The sequence below is a fragment of the Bombus pascuorum genome, chromosome 4 (assembly GCF_905332965.1).
Source record: "Bombus pascuorum chromosome 4, iyBomPasc1.1, whole genome shotgun sequence".
NCBI classification, from domain to species: Eukaryota; Metazoa; Arthropoda; class Insecta; order Hymenoptera; family Apidae; genus Bombus; species Bombus pascuorum.
The window spans coordinates 18,048,583-18,071,773 of record NC_083491.1 but is presented as its reverse complement, the minus strand read 5'-3'; the positions used below and the strand labels follow the sequence as shown (position 1 = coordinate 18,071,773).

General features: G+C 30.1%; 2 protein-coding genes and 1 long non-coding RNA gene across 5 annotated transcripts; 1 reads left to right on the top strand and 2 right to left on the bottom strand.

Annotated features, from left to right (window-relative positions):
• The first annotated feature begins 139 nt into the window (after positions 1-139).
• On the top strand, positions 140-6,170 carry LOC132905943 (mRNA export factor Gle1). 3 transcript variants are annotated; one of them, XM_060957694.1, is made up of 9 exons: positions 140-242; positions 409-530; positions 602-898; positions 3,486-3,920; positions 4,006-4,096; positions 4,207-4,497; positions 4,575-4,879; positions 4,961-5,339; positions 5,412-6,170. In XM_060957694.1, the coding sequence occupies exons 2-9, from the start codon at positions 498-500 to the stop codon at positions 5,672-5,674; spliced, it is 2,094 nt and encodes a 697-aa protein (XP_060813677.1). In that variant the 5' UTR covers positions 140-242; positions 409-497; the 3' UTR covers positions 5,675-6,170. The 3 variants fall into 3 exon arrangements, with proteins under 3 accessions (XP_060813677.1, XP_060813676.1, XP_060813678.1); XM_060957693.1 differs by having other exon boundaries at positions 159-317; XM_060957695.1 differs by having other exon boundaries at positions 216-232.
• LOC132905951 (uncharacterized) lies at positions 5,874-9,775 on the bottom strand. Its single transcript, XM_060957722.1, has 7 exons — positions 9,635-9,775; positions 7,444-7,868; positions 6,996-7,224; positions 6,686-6,828; positions 6,474-6,603; positions 6,208-6,390; positions 5,874-6,105 (listed from the first exon to the last, which is right to left on the bottom strand). The coding sequence occupies exons 2-7, from the start codon at positions 7,840-7,842 to the stop codon at positions 5,939-5,941; spliced, it is 1,251 nt and encodes a 416-aa protein (XP_060813705.1). The 5' UTR covers positions 7,843-7,868; positions 9,635-9,775; the 3' UTR covers positions 5,874-5,938.
• An 8,049-nt stretch (positions 9,776-17,824) lies between these two features.
• LOC132905957 (uncharacterized) lies at positions 17,825-19,411 on the bottom strand. Its single transcript, XR_009657902.1, has 2 exons — positions 19,267-19,411; positions 17,825-19,121 (listed from the first exon to the last, which is right to left on the bottom strand). It is a non-coding gene; the product is annotated as an uncharacterized LOC132905957 (long non-coding RNA).
• Between the last annotated feature and the right edge of the window lie 3,780 nt (positions 19,412-23,191).

The window sequence follows — 23,191 nt, the reverse complement described above, 5'->3', positions numbered from 1 at the left end:
GAAAGGGAAATAAAATACACCGGTTAACTTATGGTGGCGTTCTGTACCAAAGTCCAATATAGCCGTGATCAACTCGACATCATGCTCGGCGTACGAGATCGCGTATTCATAGAATATATATCAGTGCGTGCGAGTGATGCGATCATGTCTAGCATGTCACTTGTTTTTGCTCTTGCTAGTTCAAGTTTATCACTTTTGACGTACAGTGTTTGGTATGATTGAAGAGTAAATGGTGTGTAGTGGTATGTTGGTACGTTTTTATTAAGATGCAAGATGTTAATATTCTAAAATAATGTTGATATAAACTTTGTTATGGTGTAGTATATAATGCTATATTAGTATACTTTGTAACAGTATGTATACATGTCTCTGTATGTGGAATAAATTTGATCGAGTATAAATTTATAGGTTATACTTGCACCTGCAACCTTTTGTAAATATCCGATCTTTTGAAATTTATTACTTCATATTTTATTTTCTGTAACGTAAATGCAAAGATGCCTCATTTTGTAAGCACTAAAGACGAAATTGTGAGTATAACTAAATAATAATATTATAAACTTTTACAGTTTAGTAATATTATATTTTGATCTTTTGGCAGGTGCAAAATATGGAGGATATCGCTTCTGATTTTGCTTGTCTTAAAGTATCTGCTTTGCAAAAAGCTTCTCGCATATCAGGTGAAGTGGATAAAATTGCAATTGGTCCGAATTCAATAGTGAATGAAAGTGAAAGTGAAAGATCAGAAAATATAGAAAATGAACGGAATTCTTGTAATATTACAGTTCCACAAAAATCTGTCTGCTCACAGCATAAAATTTATATGCAAAGTGGCATTACCTTCTCAGTTGAAAAAATTCTCTTAGAAAGCGAATATCAAAGAAAAGAAGAAGTTCAGGTAATACAGATATATTTTTATTTTACTTTCAAATAAGTATAACTTCTGTATAATATAATTTGCATGCAACATGTAGCTTAATCAATAGATATTATTTTGTTTCATTTAATTATTTAAAAGTTCGTTTCTCTCATCGATTTCGATGATTTCTGAATATGTTGTCAGGGACATGACTGTGAACAACTTTTTCCTATGTATATAACCACCGCTCGACTCTAGTTTCTAACCTACATATTTGCAAAAAAAACTGTTGGTACCACTAAAATGAATTCTGCCTATAACTGTGTATCCATAGCAGCGTATGCGTTGGTTTGGTTGCCGGTCGCCTTATGGCAGCGGCTGGATACAACCTAACTTAGACCTATCTCTTACCTTTTGTTTATAATATACAGGGTGTTTTATGTAAGTGGAAACGCTAGAATATATCACGAGAGATTAAAGATATAACAAAAGTTATTTGGTTCAAATGGATATCATATCGTTTTGCGGACGGAATGGTCCTAAATCAACTGTACCGTGGGACCAAGCTGCTGCCGCGATAGTCATCTAAAATTGCCAGGGCACATTCCTGCTTTAACGCGATTTTCGTTCATAGCATTCCAAGATGTCAAATTCTATACATATGTACGTATACAGATTCTCCACAAGATAAACAAAATGACACACATATGAGTCTTTTATATATACGCATATATGAAATATATAAGTTTCTCGACCATAGTGACGCGTTTACGTATGACCCATATATGAGTCTTTTGGCTCTATCAGTTGTTTTCGTCAAATTCATATATGAGTTCCTCGGCCAAATTGATGGTTTACGCAGAACGTGTATATGTGGTGGTAGTCCGCAAAGGGATATGGTGCAAATTATATTTTGGCAGGTTGTGAGGGAGATTTTATGGACAACTTCATTTTTGTAAATAGAACCATATATTTTTTAATGTATTAATCGATCCATCGTCGCATTTTTTGTAAAAAGGTATTAACCTATTAATGAAGAATTATTAGTTTAGCAGATATTTTGACTTCAATTTATCAAATTTAACATATGAAAGACAAAGGAAGACGCGAAGCAGTATTCTTATGTTTACAATGTCTTTGTCTTTCATATGGTAAATTGATACGTTTTATCGTTATGTATTATATGTTAAGTTACATACATTAACTTTTGTTGAAATATTTCCTTTTTTGATAACTTTAATCCCTTATGAGATATTCTATTGTTTTCAGTTAAACGAAACACTATATATATATATATATATATATATATATATATATAAACTTATATAAACTCTATATATATAAACGAGGGTTGGGCGAGCATGGCTATATTGCATGGTTCCTTTAAATGGAAGCTCAGCTGCATATGTGAGGTTGCAAGAAATGTTTGTTATAACTCAATTACAAGTAAATATCATCGATGTATTGGTTTTGAGTTACATTTTCTAACCCGTCGAGCGGCAATCCTTGTATAAAGTAGTAATAAATTACCTAAAAAATAATAACAGAGATCTATGCTGAAGTAAAATTTTTGAAGACATTTCTTAGATTTGTAAAGTATGATACAAAGATAATGAGATCCATGTAATAACTGATGAATATAAACAGATTGTCAAGTGGCGAACATGTCGACTATGCTTGTGACTGTGTCACAGATACAAATATATATGCAGGATTCATTGTCTTTTTGTTTTTTGTGAACATCTTAGAAACTAAGTCAGAGTGGTGATTACATGTATAGGAAAAAGTTGTTCAGAATCATGCTTCCAACAACATATTCAAAAATCATTGAAATCAGTGAACAGAGCAAACTTCTAAATAATTACCTTTGTTTCCTATGGAATTTTTGAAAAGCAACATTTTGTAAGTGAATATTATGGACAATTATGTGAGTAATTATCCTTTTTCAACTGTGCGATAATTATACAAAATATACTTAATGAAAATGTTGTGCTATGGAAACAAAAAATATATGGGATGTATATAACAGATGAGGACAAACTTTAGAAGTATATAGTACTCATCAAAACAAGCAAAACGGTTTTAATAAACATGAATTCAAAAATCATCAATTTCTGAGTTACAAAGTAGTTTTTTCGATAATCTTTACAGCATATGTTTAATATGCCTCATGTTCAGTTTAACATACACCCAGGCATGTTTTCTCATAGAAGCATATCACACATTGAGAGATCTTTGGCATTTTATTTATTTCTTAGCAGCAGTTTTCAATTTGTTGTATCAACTCATTTAACAAAGCAACTGGTTTACTATACACTATACTTTTATACACTTGTATAAGTGTATAAATATCTTGCAACTCCAAAGATAATTGTTTTTGAACTCATGTTTATTAAGATCAGTTTTGATGAATACTACATGTTTTCAAAGTTTGTCCACAACCTTTATATACACATCTTTAGTAGTTAAAATGATGATGTTTGGTGAAAATTGAAAACTTTTGCTAGGCAAATAAAATTTTTAAAAATTAATCTACGAAAATATATGTATGTATAAAGCAGTAATATAAATTATTCTATAAATAACAAACGTATAGAATCATAAAAAATGTGATTTTCTTTTTTAGAAAGAAATTGCACGTCATTGGCAACATATGAAAGAAAATGGGAAAGTTATACAGAAACGTATGGCAATGTCACGTTCACATATGGCTAAAGAACGTGAACGCAAAACTAAGGAGAACTATGCATATATACTAGCAGAAGAAAGAATGGCAGAACAGGAAGAAATACGTAAAAGACACGAACGACAGAAAGAAATTGAAGAATACAGAAAAGAAATGAAAGAGAAAGAAGAATTGACCAAAGAAATAATGATTTTAAGAAATATATATGACCAGAAAAATAATAATTTTAAGAAATATGCAATGGAATATCATGATATCATAGCACTTTCTGAAAATTGTAAAGACAAAAATTCTTTTGCCATAATATTATCTTCTTATGATATAAAATTAGAAGAGTTGCATCTCCAATTGAAGTTTATAGATGAAAAAGTTAAGGTAAAAAGTAAAACAATAAAACTTTATTAAATATAGTATATGAAAGATACAAAAATACATATATGTATATGTATTTTATCCATAGATAGGTGAAATAAAACCCGCCGATTTGAATATTATGGTAAAACTGGTTCAACAAATTGATGAAATGTTAAGTATATTTAAATCAGAAATAGGTAAGTTTTGTACTGTATATTATGTCTTGTCTTGTTAGATTTTGTACAAACACACAGTTCTTTATTGTTTTATATTATGTGTTTTATATATTGTTTTTTATATACCTTAGATAAAATAAATGTTGGGTGTGAGGTAAATTTAACTGGAGCAGAAAATACAATACATTCTCATACAACACAATTGTCAGATTCACAACAGGCATTTAGCAACAGTCAAACAGTTCACGAGCCAATTATTTCAGAACAAACAAGTACTGATAACGAAGTACAAAAATATAAAGAGGAAGAAAAAAGGGGAAATGTGCAAACAGAGAACGTGATTTCTACAAATATTTCACAAGAAAGAAAATCTGTAATTGTTAATGTAGAACGAAATGTATCAACGACCGAATCAGATAAAGGTAAAATAAGTTTGTGCCATAATTGTAATTTATGTTCTTAATAAATTAGTGATAAATACATACCGTTTTATTTACAGATCATTTGTATAAATATGTCGATAAAGAATTGTTAGAAATATATGTGAATAATAAAAAATTTTTAGAAAATTATGTAAAAATATTTGATGAGATTTTACAATCTCCAAGTATGAAAAAATTTAGATTTGAATGTCAGAAAGCAATAAATATACCTGTAAATGCAATATCTGGTATTAATCAACAACATCTGACAGATAAATATGAAAGATTACATATTCTGCTTATGGGGAAATCTTGGCCAAATGTTAATGGACATCCATATGGGGCAGATTATTGTAAAAACATTCTAGCTAAAAAATTAGTTGTATGTAATTTTATATAAATCTTATATTTGTATCAAGTATTTTAAATTATAACAGATTTCATATATGATTCATTTTAATAGAATCAAGGTGAGACGCTTGTTTCAAGTAAACCAAAGATGGCATTTCCTATCGCTGCTATAATCGTAGCTCTTTGGAGCGATCATTCCGATTTCGGAGATTTGCTTTTATCACATTTTTACAATGTTTGCCCATTTACGGTTCCTATCTTTATGCCAAGAATGGTAGGACAATCGGATGATGATTATTATAAATTAATGGGTTATAAATATGCTGAAGATGGCACAATTGAAAAGCATGATAAATTTTTGAAAAGAATGTCCGGTTTAATGAGACTGTATGCTTCTATTACTATCACTACTCAAAGGAAAGGAATTGCTAAAACTAATCCACATGGACTCCAAAATGCATGGCGATGGTTGGCTGCTATTTTAAATTTTGGTAATATAGATATCTAGAAAGTTACAGAAAATTGTATTGGAGTCTCAGTAATATTTTGTAATTTTGTTTCAGAACCGCGAAAAGAAATATCAGATCTTTGTGCAACTTTCTTATTGGATATGCTTGAAGTTGCTGGAAACACATTATGGATTGCTTATCCAAAACAATTCTATAAGTTGTTAATTTTATTGTCGGAAGAATATTATCCACGCATGAAAAATGTAGGATCTATCGGGAGTGGTCCATTGGTACGACTTGAAGAATTTTTGAGAAATAGCTTAGCAAAAGGTTCTATATCCCCTCCTGATGGTCAACTACCTCCAAATTTTTGGTGATGATAATACCACCGAATCAATTTCTTTAATTTCTAATTATAAATTTCTGACTGTTATCGATACTCGTAAAACATTATTGGATATTGCAAGAATTTGCTCGTGCGAAAATATTTTAAAGTAATTTGTACATATGAAAAATCATTATTTGAATGTCATATTTATTAAACTTTTAATGTGTGAGGAAAGAATGCAAAAGATGTAAAAATAATAAGTGATGTATGTATAATTATGCATATGCCTATAAATAATACGAATAACATAATCTTAGTAGTACGGTACACTTGTAATTACAGGTTTTACACTGTCGAGGTTGTATAATTTTTCAAAATTTGTAGCAAATCTAGTAATCCCAAAAGGAGCGAATCTATCTATCCATTCTCTGTCTTGATTTATATTTAGTAAGTAAGTTGTAATTTTTCTTTTGAGGACGTCTACAAATATAATGAAAAGTAAAAATCATAATTCATTGCATAAAAAAATTATAGCATGAATGAAATACGTCCTATAAATTTTTACGCCTAAAACTTTTGTACCTGAAAGTGTTTTCTTTATCATGATGCGATAAGGTGGTAAAGGTCCTAAACTTGTTAAAATATGAAGCGAATTGATTCCTGGTAATGTGTTTTTGTGGCACTTAATAACAGGAGATTCTAAAATTCCAACTTCTGCTTGTTTTCCTGCAACCATTTGTAAAGCAGCAATCTGTGTATCAGCATCTGAAAATTGAATTTATAATTCTTTTATTCATTTTTATAGTATACTGAAAATAAAAACCATGCTTTTAATGTAATATACGAACCAAGCATGTTGCCGAAAAAAGCTGGGCTTTCACCTTTCGTGTATAAGTAATTAAATAACAATGCTGCTACTCCACTATTTTTCTTTCGATCTGGGAGAGAACATCTATGACCGCGAAGATCTGTAATATCCTATAAAAACCTTTCTCAAATCAATGTACTTGTATTTTTATTTAGTTGTAACTACAATTATATATTTGAATTTGATATTTACTTGTACGTGTAGCGCGCGGTCTGTAGCTACAACAACATCAGCATAAATGCATGATGAATTGTCTTTATTAAGATGATGTTCGAAACAGAAACTCACAGGTAGAAGTTCACCATCTTCCCAGTCTGCACTTGCTGATAAGATAGCTGAAAAATATGAATTTACTCTATTATTTGATTACAACTTAATAGTTTTCACATACATTACATACGTATTTATGTAGGTAGAATGATAGGAAAGGAAAGAATTAACGGAAAGGTCGTTATACATTATTACATATGAAAATTAGATTGAGATAATAATAATAACATACCAATATCCACAACTTCTTTTGCAACTGGTCTGTCACTTCTGGGTTCATACAACAGTACTACAGGTTTTTCGGTAGCAACTTCGATTGCTTCTACAAGCACTTCGAATAAGCTAATTGGTAGCGAAGGTACAAGATGCGTGGTTAAAACAAGTGAACGTTCACTCAATAGTGGACTAGAAAGGGGAGGACATTTTCGAGGAACAGCAACATTCGAGGGTTTTTGAAAATCCTGAAAATACGTTAACAGTATTTGATTACTTAAATGACTTAGTACATATAAAATTCGTATATTATAAAAATATTACGAAAATGTTGACAAATATGATAAATACAAATCTATATAAAGGCTTAAATTTAGATTGTCTTTTACCATTCAAAAGAAAATGTCGCAATTATTAGTAAAATGATAAGTAATTATTATGATGCATTATGTATGATTGAAACTTACAAATTTATCAGCAATGGGAATCATTTTGTATTCTGGAACATTGGTTTGATGTAAAGTAATATCGCTAAAACTTTTTGACTCTTTGTCTTCTGTTTTAAGTTTTTCCACTCTGAATTCAATATTTTTTGATTCTGCGATTGAAGGCTTCATTTGCTGGTATTCTGATTTTGAAACTTTCGGACTTTCAATTTCTATTTGCGTTTTTTCTTGTTTTTCACTTTCTTTCAACTTTTTTTGTTTTGCTTTCATTTCGTAACTGTCATTCGTAATTTGACAATTTTCAAGAGAAAAAGCTGCGGTATTTATTGATTTTTTCATAATTATCGAAGTATCTTTTGATTCCAAATGAACTTCACTCTGAACTAAGTTATCCTTCGATGCTTTTGTCATAGAAAACATTTTGTCATATGATTTTATATTTTAATCTGGCAACAGGAAATTTTTAAAAACGATTAAAGCTGTAAAATACAAAATAAACAAAAATATTATGAATTAGGAAATAAAGTAAAATAAAGTACAGAAATGACAAAATAATGAGAATTTAGCGTAGCTCACAGCAACGTTGACTTCGATGAAACTTTCAGCATATACATAATTGAGATTAATCTACAAAATGTGTTTTTAAAATTTTCATTACAGGATCAGATAAAAAAGTTGTAAAAGGCGACCTTTATTATTTTCTTTGCGATTTTAAACAATTATAATTTTTTAAAAATTGTTTTTATATGTCATTTAATAAACTAATTCACCTAATTTCTAAAAAAACTCAAATCGTCTAGCCCAATTTTAAAAAAGTTATTCTGTTTTAAAGAACAGATGATCTTCAGTGTGACTGATTCATGTATATTTTATGATAACGCATAATTTAAAAGAGAAGTATATTGTCAGCAATATGAATCAAATATAAAACAAAGTTAGAAAAACATAGTGGATGTTATAAATATAATAAACATAACAATAAATCGTGATAAATAAATATGTATTAATGCTCCTTTAATAACGATCACGTAGGGGAAAATTTATAAAATATGTACATAAATTTGATAAGATTCTTGAAGAAAAATTGTCAAGAAATTATTAATATATGCCATATAAAATAATGTTTACAATTAAGAAGTCCATTTTTCGTTTTACTGTACTGTAATTAACTTGTACGGTTTCGAATTGAAACATGTTTCGATTACATGAAATCTTATCGGTATTAGTTTCTTTTCTTAATTAGTGATACAAAATAAGGCGGTGAAATTCCATGGTAATTGTTTTTATATACTTCATCAGAAGAATACATTTGTATATTTCACTTGTAAGCAATAATTATAATGATATTAGATTTGTAAATAGTGTACACATGAAGCTTTTCTGAATTACCATAAATATTTCTTTGGCAATTTTAAACGAGAACTGAAACGAAATAGGAAAAATAAAATAATCCAATTACAAAATACATATATATAATATATAATATAATATAATATAATATAATAATTAATTAATTATATGTATACATATAATAATTTACAACGAAAGAATTTTAAAAAAATTTCGGATAATAAAATTTGTATTTTTACATAAAGCATCACCTCCTGCTTGCTTATATTGTACGTATAATACAACACATAATATATTGAAACAGTTTGTCAACATTGTATCTGATATTTTCATAATCTCAAAATTATAAGTAGTGAACCATATACAGTGATGAACAGAAGTATTAGCACAGACGTGAGATAAAACTCTATGTAAATCTCTAAAGCATAATTTTTATCAAATTATTTTGAAAAATATAATTTTTGGTCTAAAGTTTAAATATATATATATATATGTATTACACCTTATTATTGTTAAGCAACTGTGTGATAGAAATAAATAACGTCTGTTGTTACAGAAAATTAGTTACTTTTAAGGTTTCAATTACTGTAAAATCGGATTGTTTTGAGAATAATTTCGTGGAAAATGAAACGTTATACGAATAAACTTCAGTCTATATTAATATCTTTTATTTTTTTTTATATAGAATTACTGTCTCTCCGATTGTATCATAAAAATACACATCGATGGTCATGCGCGTATTAATCTCGACAAAATTCAATAATTCGATTCAATATAGTAGGTATTGATCAAATTTTTTGTATTTTGATAGAAATTTACTTATACGGTATATAAATATATATATGTACTAAATGAAACTTACTCTTATTTGCGCTACTATTAAATCAGTTAAATGGAATTCACTCTGTACTGAGAGAATAGTTCAAGACGAAAACTGTGAAATGTTCGATGACAGAATAATGAGAATGTTACTTACATACTTGAAATGGTTTATGTTCATGCGACGAGTGTTCGGGGGACGTCATGCATTCGTGGATAATCTTCAGTCGATTGCCGCGTGATGGCTGCGTGTTCCAAAGAAATGATACCATTTTAGTGCAGGTTCCAGCGATACCGATGAGAGAACAAAGATATTACACAGTTCCGCACTTTGCGAATTTCTGCTGCAAACTTTTCGTCCATGTTACATCACAAACGATCTATGGTTGTATTAGATATAATAATTCATGATAAAAACCAACCAGTATGTTTTCTCAGATTTAATGCAATGTTTAACTTTCTTTCAACTATAATCTTTTTATTTAAAACAAATATATGCATGTATGTATATTTAATTTGTTTCCATTTATAAAAGGTACGTAATATTTATTATAATATAAAAAATAAGCAGTATTTTTCCATAAATTATATAATTAACAATATTTTTCAATGAAAAATGATAAGTTTCAATTTATTCATTTTCACACAAATTCGATTCTTTTAACATAACTTCTTGTAGGGATAAATGCTAACCATTTTAGCTATTAGTCATAAAAGATTAAGTATTTTTTAACATCTGCGATTATTTTTGGAATACCTTTTCTTAGATTCATCTTAATTTTTCGTAAGACTCATTGCGTATCGCGATAGTTTAACATTTTTTTTACGCTTTCCATTTTATTGGATACATGATTATCCTTTTTGTTTCTTTCAAAGAGATATTGCACCGTAATGCGATATCTATGTATGATACGATTTCACGTTGTGCTTTGCCTTGCTTATAACAGAAGATGATTAATTTACCTCCAAAAACGTACTAATGAAGAATGAAACAATGGAATTGTAATAATTTAACGCTCACTTAACGAAAAATGCTTAAAAGCAATTGAATTCTCACATTCATGTTAGGTGGAATTACAATATTATAGATGTATAATTTGTAGTCTAATCATTGGTATCATCGTATATTTTTATTGTTCATTAATACAACATACAAGTATTTTCCAAATAAACTACTTGGAGATAATGCATTTTATATCAGAAACTGGTCTATTGAATTTAAATACCGAAAGATAGTATATATACATATATACGTATGTACAGGATGATCGGAAGTGATTTGTAACGAGCATTAGAGCGTTATTCTACACCTCCGCATTGTTTTTCACACATCATGAGGGTCAAAAATCTCAAAGGAACCATAGATCGCAATTCAACCGTTCTTTTGGGGAAGAAGTTCCATTATTTCTCGACACATTTCATTCGTAACGTACAGAGAAAAATAGCATCTACCGTTGCGCGTGGATACTCCAGATCTCCCGAAGATTACGTATTGACTTTAAACGATGAAAAAGTTGGTGAATCGATCGATGATGACTTTCATGATGATGATATTTACCTTTAATTAAGTTATAAGTTATAAAGTTGTAACCGACTTTTGAAGCCTCGCATATGTACATTGTGCAAAATGCCTTTAAACTCGCTCGATCCTAGTTTATAAACGGCAGATAAGTGGCCGGCGGCGGCAACCAACACTGACGCATACGCTATAGGCATAATTCACTGTAGTGGTACTAGCAGTTTTTCGCAAATATCTCAAAGACTAAGCGAATCCATCCCTTCTGTACGTAGGAAAAAGTTATTCAAAATATCGATTTTTACAATGTATCCAAAAATCATCGAAATTGGAGAGTAGTTAATCTTTCTACAGATTCGCCCATAAAATAATTCGACTTTGAATTTTAAGCTCGAAGTCAAGTTCGCTGCTACTTTCTTTCGCAGATCTTCGCCGTTCCAGAGGTTTAGAATAACGCTATGATGCTCAAATCAGTTTCGAATATCCTGCACATTTATGTATATGCATATGCGAGAATGTCACAAAAGAGCAATCTTTACTTACTTGTAACCAATTTGTTATGTTGTTGTAACCAACTGGTGATAGTATCGAATATACATGGATTTATATAATTTTTTTTTCGTTTATTTAATCTCTTGAATACCCTATATCCAATTTAATACCAAGCTAGTGAATTAGTAAGTAATTGCTAATAAACTTGTAAATATATATATACATATACATATACATATATACATAATACATGTGTATATAATTCGTAATGAATTTGATTCCTAATAGTAGATGTTTTGAAATAATGCAAAATTATCGTTGAATTATCATTGATACGCATATCATTTTACACAAGAAATAGAAATTTATACGTGATGTACTCATCGAGTCTTGCAAACGGACGAAAGTCCCACCGACCTTATGAAATTAAATCACGGTCGACGGAGACCTCATCCGGACACACCGCTCGTGATTTGTGATTTGTCCATCTTCGGAATTTCAATTTTGATCGTTTTATCATTTCTTAGGCCATACGAAGATGATGCATTATTCTGCAAGAGAAAGAAGATAATTTTATAATTTTGTTAATCTCATGAAATAAGTTATAATGCTATAAAGTACAAATATTGATATTCCTTATGATCCTTACGATTAATATTTTAACTTGTAACAATCACACCAGACTTTTTATGTATATGTACACATGCATTTTTGTCATATATGGTTCAATTTTCACATACCACCACACATCTACATGCATTCTCTTTAGTCTCTCTCCGTTTGTTACGTTTTATCGATGTGCCATCATAAACGTTCGTCTCATCCCAGATCATGTATTCGTAACTCATCATTCGGATCGCTTACCCAACCTGTACGCGAACAGATGCACATAAGCATACATACTTAGATTCGCGATTACTTCATACATACATATATCTACGTGTATATGTATATGCATATTATAACATTATTTCAAGTAAAATTTTATATTCTAACAAGTATTATCATTTCTGCGATAAATAATTTTATTATAGTTAATGAAATTATTCGTCACATGAACTATTACCAAAAAATTCTACATATAGAAATTATATATATAGCGCTATATATATCAAGAGCATCGATTAATTAATACTTTTAATTTGATGAATTGACCAATACTTATAGTTAAAAGACCGTATTGGTCATCAAAAATTTCGTTCGATTTAATCGATGGATGAAATTAATCGTTGGTTGGTGATTACAAATTACTTTTACATTAGAAAGAGTTTTAATATTTAATCATTAATCTAATGGACTCTAATAGTTAAACCTGATAATTAATCCAGTTTTTAATACAATTGACAATTAAATATCTGTCTTGACGATTTTCGTGATTATACAATCTACTATTTACCTATATAACGAAAATTTCATCGTTAATTGTTATTAATAACAAATTTAAAATTAGGCATTATTTGAATAAAATATTTGCGCTAGTTTATTTAAGCAAGAAAATGTCTTTGCTCTGTACTATTTTCACTATCAAACATCTTATATTCTATTTAACTAGATTTTTTTTCAAATAATTCTTTAAATGATATCCTATTGATTGTAATAACGACAACAAAAGTATAAATTTCTTTACAGAAAACACATTTTACATACACGGGTTTGTACATCTATTATTCAAGGATAATCGAGGTAAGGATAGTTCTAATAAAGAGTAAATACCATTACGTTGTTAAATAATCCTGCAATATTATTTGTAACCCAAATAAATGCAAAATCAAATTAAATTTGTTTAGGTTCGATTTGTTAACGATTGTTGTTCATAAAACATGCATTTGAATTGGTAAATGTCTAATACTGCCATCGAGTAATTAAGCTTAACGAACGGTTCTTTTTAATACTTATTTCGAATTTATTTATTGCTCGAAGTCAGATATAAGCGCATCATTAATATTACATTCAGTTTTTAATTAAAATAACCATCATTTCTTGAAATAGAGTCTAATACGTTTATACGATTATAATAGATTTCGTAATACGTTTTTGTTGTGAAAGAAGTACATATTGAGAACAATACATTTACACGTATCGGTAAATATAGAATATACTTAATCTGTCGCGTAAAAAGTAGATGTTACTACGTTTAACGTGAAATATATATTTTACGTGATATACTTAAATATGTACTCTTCATTCAATATTCTGTGTCTATTTCTATTCCATACGAAAGTATTTTAAACTAAGGTCTAATTAAGGACTTAATACTAAGTCTTATTAGCTCCTTACGTTTCTGTAGATATGTACAGTTTCCTTCGCTTTTCCGTAGCTGTGTGGGAGAAGAAACGTCGTTCACGATTCTCGGAATATCGTTCGGATAAGTAATCACGAGAATAAGTAGATGGTTCCTGACGAATGTTCTTGGCGACGTTATTCGAATAATTTCTAATTCAAGAGCGACAAAGTATGATTTCGAAAATATCATTTTGATCAGTAGATTTCAAAAACTGTTCGACAACAAGAGTACGTGTTTTGTATTTTTCATAGCACTTTTCGCACTTTTTCACGCTGCTTGTGGCAATTTTTGCGTTCTTCATTTTTTCTTTAATTTTTCAACTACATTCGAAGCACACGATCGATGATAATTTTAATCACGAATGTTCTTAATTTTTAGCAAGGCGTTTCGGCTCACAACGTTGTCGTCATCGCCGGTCTCATTATCGTAACATATGAATTCACGTGTTACGTAAATTTCAGCACGATCCACGCATCTCTGACCAATTAGAGAGCATCATTTTTATCGTATCGCCACGGTTCAAGAAAAAGTCATTGACAAAAATTTGACGAAATTCTTTTTTGCTACTTTCTAACGAGTCCACTTTGTTATTTTATTTAAATGAAATATTTGAAAAATGATTATTCATTTAGGTACATAATATGTACATATATCATGTTCGGCTCCTGTAGTTACGGATATGATAGTTAAAATATTTTTATATAATTGATGTAGTTTATTTGTACAAGAAAATGATTTTTTCTTCGATTATTTGATTACTTGGTTATCCAATGAAATTGTCTTTCATTTTATCTTTCATTTGATTAAATATATTTGAATAACGAATATTTAAGAGATCGACAGTTTCGTGGATTGTTTATGCTGATAAATTCCATGTTTATGGAATTGTATTAATTATATATGTATACGTATTGCAATACATTGAGAATCTTTATTAATATTTTTATTTAAATTACGGAGAATGCATGTATGTATATGTAGCTATATTCATTTTCTATTTACTTCTTAATTTGTGTGAAGACGCTAACTATGTTCGAGCAAAGATATGTCAACTACTACATTAACGATATTGTTGTTGTACAAAATAATTAACAAACGTTTCTTTTTGCGAAATATCACTACGATGCTAAAGCAAATTAATTCACGTACCCAATACTATAGCTTTATGGTAAATTTGAATTATTAAAGTTTTGTGGTAAAAATAAAAATATAGTTTCTCAATATAGATACATACTATGTAAAAGAATATCATTCGAATAAACGAAGAAGTTTGTAACTACGGATCTTGTAGTGTCAAATTTCGAATAATTTCGCCTTTTTTCATGTGTTGCATGTTTTTTTATATTACAACAGATATTAAACAATAATCGTTGAATTGAGCATATATTTGCAAACTTCAGAAACAGAAAATATATTTGCTATAAATACGAAATAAATACGAAATGATGATGTTAGTCTTTCACTAGATCAACCGAGTTTTTTATAAATTTATTTTTTGCGATTATTTGATATGATTAATGAATTACTTTTAATATCGGAGAGTACACTATTTGAATTATCGATTAATATTCGTAACTTCTGTAGTAAAGTAAGCTAATATATTGTAGTAGCAATAGTTAGTTAAGTTAGATTACCAAATAAGCGATCTAATACAGGAATAAAAACAAAGAAATGAAAAATGAACAAGTGGACATGCAATGAATTTGAGTTTTTCAACATTACTGATATTTTTCTTTTATAATTCGGCTTTTCCATTTCTTGATTCTTCTTACATCTAGTTTCTCGTTTGTCATACCTACTTTTACTCTTTCAAAATGCTACTACCAAATAATTGTACAATATATCTACTTATTTCATAGTTTCTGCCATTCACTATTATATTTAGTATTACAGAGAGTTCAGTTCCTTTTTTCACTTCTTTTCTTTTCCTGACTCGCTTTAAATAATTCCATATATACCCCATAACGTTTAGATCAGAACTTTATTTACCGCACTATTTGAATAAAACTCGCGAATCTGGGAAATCATAAAAATATGTTTATTCGTCGTTATGAAACTTGTTAAAATAGGTGGTCTAAGTACCATATACAGTATGTATGTACTTACTGTAGTCTACACTACTGCATAAAATAGATATGCATGTATGAACTTGAAAATCTGACGTTTGAACACGTAAAATATAAGAAACAAGAAGCTGGAATGAAAATTGATTATGAATCAGAAATGAGGTTTCAAATCGTACGATATACAAGGTGCAGCACGTAATTAGTCGCCATGATTCTCAAGCATTTCCGATAATTTGACAAAACAATGTTCCGAATAAAAGTTAATCAGCTTTTAATTGCTTACAAATTGTAATATAAGAAATTTTCAGAATTTGTTTATTCGACAAAAAAGTTAAACTTACCTGTAACTTGTTTACTTTTCTACTTACTCTAACTTTTAGGCTGTAAATGACATTGCGTATTTTCGAAGTGATATTGTTGTAGCTGATGTTAAGACAAGTTCAGCGACTTACTATACTATAATCTTGACATGACCGTGAATCTTGAAATTATCCATATCAAAATTTCAAAATGGTGGGCTTCAATAACAAAAATATTAATTATATGCACATTATAAAAGGAACATAAACGGCCTTATGTAGTATATCAGTACCTTTGTGCATTCAATTATGATGAATATTCGAATTGTAGCACATAGTTTTGTAAGCACAATTTCGAACGATGTAGTAAATTTGTATTGGTTGCTATTACAATGCTACCACAACGAATTTCTTGACATATGCGGATTGATGTGCGCTGCTGTTTATGCTTCTTTTGCAATAATGTATATAACGTAACATGATATAATTGTACATAATAATGTACATAATACGCTTAACATTTTTCTTATTGAAGTTTAGCATTTTAAACTGTGTAATTTAATTGAAATAAAATAATTTTTAACGATTGCATTTGTCTTCATTAAGCCGATATTCCAACATTCATTTCAAGGTCATAATACAGTAGGTCGTTGAACTTGTCTTAATATCGGTTGTAACAGTATCAAGTCAAAAATACGTAGTGTCAAGGTATTCTTGACTTTTTAGCGAGAGAACAAATTTTGAAAATTTCTTATATCGCAATTTATAAGCGATTGAAAGTTGATTAACTTGTATTCAAAACATTTTTTTGTTAAATTACAGAGATAAATTATAGACCTAAAAAATCATGGAGACAGTTAAGCGATGCATCCTGTACACTAGTCAGAATATTCTCTTCAAAATATACATAAAACTGGCGTAAATCGCAAGATAAGCATTCAGAAGAAGGAAGGATAAAAAATAGGATGAAAATAGGGAGAGATATATATGAATATACGATATACCTACATACATATGTATCTATGTATGTGTAAGCGGTTCTCGATTGTTCAATCTTTTTGTTTTGTCGAGCAGATCGGTCTCGGAACTTTTCTTAGGAGCGGTTACTTGGAGTTTCCGCGTTCCAGGATCGCACTCAATTCTACTGCAACAGGATGAGAGAATACTCCGCATACCGACCGTGGCTGCATTCCAAACTTATTCAACTACTAACGCAGTTGTTTGTCCTCATTTCGATTCGATCTTCTCGCTCATTTCTTTCAAATTCGAGACAAATTATAGTAAAAACGACTAACAACTGTTGTAGTATTTTTAAGGGGTATGTACTCTTTGTCTATCGATATTGTATAACGATTCATTTCTTATAAAACAATAGGTATAACGTACTCAATACTGGGTTCAATATTATGTCCGATATAGAAAACAAAGTTTCACGATGAAAGATGTCGATTCGTTTCTTATAGTATAAATATCTACAGACATATATATAGGATATTATATATATATAAATAATCATTAGTCTTTATATGGGTAAACTTTTATCGAAAAAACTTTAATCGAGTAAAATATAAAAATCATTTTAAGAAATATTTATTCGAATAAAAAGTAGAATACATAAAATTATAAAATACAACTGGTACTGTCTTTCTGTTTTATTTAAAATAATGTTAAATGGTTCTCTAGTGTGATTGTTTTATATCAAGGTGCAAAAAGAGTATAACTAAAGGAAAAACGAAAAAACGGAAGTTCTGGCATTTCTAGTGTTAAAAGAATTCTATAGAGGATAATCGACTTTCATAGCCCGGTTACAGAAAGGATGTGGAAGAGCTGAAGTAGAACGTGTCGACAGAAGCAACTGGCACAAATTTCGATTACGTTGCAATCCTATATGAATTCCTGTACATTAAAAACACTCCACATACAGATTATACGAGCGACTCACTGTATAGGAACAGCATCGTTTACACGGAAAAAACAAACGTATAGCACGAAGTGATTTTAAATAACGTCAGCGTAAAAATTAGAATTACCGAGTGACGTATACTTTATTGAAACAAGTGTTCTTGCTAAATCTGGCGCGTCACGATAATAAGTCGAGTAAATTGACGCAAACGTTTTTACACCTATTTTGGATACAATAATATGTTGGGCAGATAATTTGTATTATTGCTAGTAAAGGAACCTTATCTTAAAAACGTATCACATATAGTAAATGCGAGAAGTTGTTTAAAAAAATGTAAATAAGCGTAATTTTGAAAGTGCAGCAAAATCATTGAAAATACTTATCTTGGTAGTATAAGTACATCGCAGAAGATTTAGCCATGTGAGCGCGCGGTGTCCGATTACTGATGTAGCTAAAATTTCATGCTCTTCCTTCGTTTGTTTAATCTCCGAAATAATAATTACACATAACAGAACAGGAGTCGAGTTGATCACGTAAAACAAAGATACAATCACAAGCGTGTAAATAGTTGATATATGTATAACTGTGTAAGATTGTAAATTGGAATATCCTTGACGAGTCGCGCACCTGAAACCGGCAAGTGGGTCACTGTCATTCCCTTTGAATGATTTTCAAAGAGGAAGTTGCAAGCGGATAAGGTGTCTCCATCTCTGGCACGACTGGCACGCTGCTGGTCGCGAAGTTGACGTTGCAAAGTGCTGGAAAGAACTGGCCAACCAGAAGCCAACGAAACAAGATTCCTGCTATTTCTTCCTCCTCTTGAGTCCACCGTTGCCTTCTGTTTCCTTGCCTTCTTTTAACTTTCTTCGACTTGTCTTGTGTTGCCTTGTCTTACCTTGCTTTGTCTTGTCTCGTATCGTCTTGTTTTGCTTTGCCTTGCATCGCCTTGCCTTGCATCGCCTTGCCTTGCCTTGCCTTACTTTGCCTTGCCTTGCCTTGCCTTGCCTTGCCTTGCCTTGCCTTGCCTTGCCTTACCTTGCCTTGCCTTGCCTTGCCTTGCCTTGCCTTGCCTTGCCTTGCATCGCCTTGCCTTGCCTTGCCTTGCCTTGCCTCACTTTGCTCTGTTAACGTCACCGTATTTACCTACCTACGCGATCATCGTGTCGTAGTTCGTCATCTAACTTGTGCAGCATCTGACGTCATTCGAAAACTCAAACAACGTCAGAAACACCATATCAATATATTCATTATAATATAAGAGATTAGATAAGATAGGAATTTTTAGATAAATTATATAAATTATGTTTCACTTATAATTTAATCGATGAAGAAGGTTAAGGTGTTAGATACTGTGACTTGAATGCGTTACTTGCAAAGCTATATGTATACATACTAGAAATATTTCGCTTGGGTCTAAAGTCTTTTTCTTTGTGTTTTGAGGCTTTACTATGATTAAACGCCATTAAAATTAATGATGAAATATCATACAGTAGACATTAGTTATAATGAGATCCTACTGAATATCCTACTTGTATACCTTTTATAGTTATATTTTTTTATTACATTTCATCAATATTTCAACTTCTTCTTCCTTTAGTGATCAAAATATGTATACATATACAATATAAGAAATCACGGCATAATTCGTATCTGATGTAACGTGATTGTAACGGTATATATGATTTTAAATTATTTACAATGCTTTATATACACAATGTTTTAATTCGATTAGCAAACTGAATAAATGATCAATCGCTACATGATAATAAAAATAAAATAATGTTATATGATTTTATTATTATAAATAATAGTAAGATATTGTGAAAATAACAGTAAAAGTATAAAGGTTGATTATATAAGATTCAACAAGATTATAGAAATTTACAATCAAATGTGAGATGATCAGATAATTTTGGAGATGATGACTGAAGCTTGTAATTAGTTATGCGCATCGTTTTAATTTATGTAGTTAGAGACAAAAGAAAAAGTATTTAGCCAGCTACTTTACTGATAGAGTGAAAATTTTGGGTATTCATGGTTTTGGCATAAAAGGGATGAATCTGAAAGATGACAGATCGATTAGAGAACATTTGCAATTTATTTTCAATATCGTATTTATTGAAATTAATGCATAAAAGCAGTGTATACTGTATAAGAAATTTGGCATTATATATCAAGAATGCGATAAATAAATGCGATCTTAATAAATAATAAATAAATAAATAATAAATAAATAAATAATCTCTTGTTCTCTTTACGTACGTGTTTGATGCAAAATTGTTGAATAATCCTAAATGTCGAAATAAAAGTTTAATAAACGCGTACTTAAAATTTAATTTTTCAAAATTGTAAGCAATCAAAAAGTACATATATAGTTAATATGGTAGAAGATTCTATTAAAAATCTATGAACGACTTCAAGCTTAAGCTATCATGTGATTAAAAATTCTTGAGAAATAGAAATGAAAGAAACGAAGAAAGAGTAATGAAAGAACGATATACGTAAGGGACGATTTGTGAATGGGTCGAGAACTAAATTGCGTGTACTTACTGGATTTGTTATTGGTCCGATTGTGTCCAACTGTTCGGCTATCCGGCTGCTGATATTGTACGTACATACATGTATATAATATATAGGTAAGCACATACTTGTAAATATTTGTACATATTCGTATCAAGATATGTCAACGTCACGGTTGATGATGGTATTCCGGTCGACGTTGGTAGCACTGTTAGCTCGGTTAACCTGGCCCAGAAACTAAGCCGGAACTACTGGAGGAATCAATGACCTTGGTACGAGTAACGCCAGGATATGCGAGGAAGAAAGTTCAATTCGCATTTGCTGTGCTATGGAGCGGAATCAAAAATTTCACGCGTGCAAGTGATTAAATTTTTATTTGAAATAAGGGTGATACAATATGAAAGTAGAGATTTTGAGTTATAATAGAATTTTAAATATGTGTCCAAAAATAATAGAAAATTAAGTTTTAATTAATTTGCTTCAATTTTCTATGTTGTTTTGTTAATTGGATTCTTTAAAATAAAATAATTTAAGCCAAAGGAAATATAGAATTTCTTATTCCTTGATATACATTTCTTTCGTTATACTATGGGAAACTTTTTAAAATAAAAAAATGAAATTTATTTTGTTAGTTATATTATCGCTATTAATTATATTTAGTTTTATTTTATCGAAATATTTTATTAATTGAACATCAGGACAGAAATGTACAAATTTATAAATTAAGTATTATACTAAGGTTTTCATGATCTCTGTCACCACGCAATTGTATCTTAGAATTTGCTTAGCCAAAATAATGAGAAATGTTAATTGTACAATGAATACATAAAAAATAAATAAAAATTTTAAGTACTTTAAATATAGTTTAATAATATAATTGGTTAGAATTATCTCGTTTTTTATTACAATACAATAATGCAATACATATACTTTTTATTTTATTATTCCTCATTTTTGAAAGCATCATATTAAATTACACCATACAAAGAATGAATAGATGTAAATGAAACAATTAAAAAGTGTGAAATAATAATAAGTGCAGTTAGAGATTGAGTTATACTCGGAGTTGCATAGGTTACTCAAGAATTATTGCGCGGTGTTAAAAATCTTACTTTTTACACAAGTTCTTGTAATTTGTTATACATTTCATATTTTCGAATAACAAGGTATTATTAATCGAACACTAGTAATTAATATCAATAATTAGTTGATATCAATCATAAGTAGCAACGGTGATCAGTTAATCAAAATACTATTTCTCATCTTTTTTTACTTAACAATGAATATAACGATTATTATATTTTTATTTACTATCCTTTTGGTTAAGAGTATAATAATAATATTATTATTATATACAAAATAAAGTTAAGTATGCAATAATTAAATTATTTAATAATAACATCTGTTGGTAAATTACGTAGATTTCAAGTACAGCAAAAAAGCTTGGTTTCATTTATTCTCTCGTGTCAGTATTATTACCTACTTATTTTCTATAGATTATATATTATCTGCGAATCAAATTTTGTTGTCGTTTGACGATAAATCGTCGCCATTTTAATAATTTCAATTGTTGCAATAGCGCGCGTTATCTAAATATTCGAAACGAGTGACATTCGTTTTTAATTTCTGATTTAATAATAGCAAGGCATCCCTGGTGAAGTACTCGATTAGATTAAGTGGTCATTCGAGCAAGGAAAGTTTTATGCACAAGAATGCAGCTAAAAACAATAAAAAGGGACATTTGAATATATCCTCAAAACTTATAAACTGTATAGTCCTCTTAAACGAGGACTGCGAAAAGAAAAGAATATCTTGACAAGGCTCTTCTCGACAGCGATGATTTAGGGCTACGTTACACGCAGTATTTACTTTTATACCGCTTCCCCTCGAGCCATCTACGCTGGATCACGTCACAAGCTTGGAAACCTGGAGGAAAGCGTTCGCAGCACCACAACTCACGTCGAGGTCCAATTTGAAGGGTAACTTCCTTCTTCATCGGAGTCTCTACGCGACGCCTCCCCTTCAGATTGAACCTTCTGAACCACAGAACTTCGTATTTTGCTATATCAGGAATTATAATAAAGGAGCAGAGAGAATCCTCAGAGTTACTTTGGCTTTAATACCAACCAGATACAGAGGAATCACAAAATCCATTTAGCTCTTACTTACTTCGATAAAAGTTCTCATCCTTATCTCGCATACACGGGAGTTTAATACTTCATTATTTGCGTTTGTCTCTTCCTGCGGACTTTCGTAAATTGTGGCGATCTCGCACTGCCGAAAAGACGCACTAGTTACTTTCGCGGTGGTTAATCCTAGACCTGGGGGAAACCTGTTTAGGGTACGTGGGCGCCAAGAAAAACGTCGTCTTCGTTCCCCTGAGAAAAGAGGAAAACCGTATGCAGAACACGTAGAAAGTGATCATGTGTTAAGAGTTAGCAAAATATAGTACATAATCACGTATATATGTACATAATCACAGAGTCGTTACTCAAAAGCCATTTTTCTTCTTTTTAACTC

What these genes read in the sequence shown, in the direction of transcription:
- LOC132905943 (XM_060957694.1), top strand. Translation starts at nt 498, where the DNA reads ATGCCTCATTTTGTAAGCACTAAAGACGAAATT. An exon ending in TTATAGATGAAAAAGTTAAG is followed by an intron (nt 3,921 to 4,005) that starts GTAAAAAGTAAA and finishes TTTTATCCATAG; the next exon opens with ATAGGTGAAATAAAACCCGC. An exon ending in GGCTGCTATTTTAAATTTTG is followed by an intron (nt 5,340 to 5,411) that starts GTAATATAGATA and finishes ATTTTGTTTCAG; the next exon opens with AACCGCGAAAAGAAATATCA.
- LOC132905951 (XM_060957722.1), bottom strand. Translation starts at nt 7,842, where the DNA reads ATGTTTTCTATGACAAAAGCATCGAAGGATAACTTAGTTCAGAGTGAA. An exon ending in ACCGCGCGCTACACGTACAA is followed by an intron (nt 6,604 to 6,685) that starts GTAAATATCAAA and finishes AGGTTTTTATAG; the next exon opens with GATATTACAGATCTTCGCGG. An exon ending in TTTTTTCGGCAACATGCTTG is followed by an intron (nt 6,391 to 6,473) that starts GTTCGTATATTA and finishes TTCAATTTTCAG; the next exon opens with ATGCTGATACACAGATTGCT.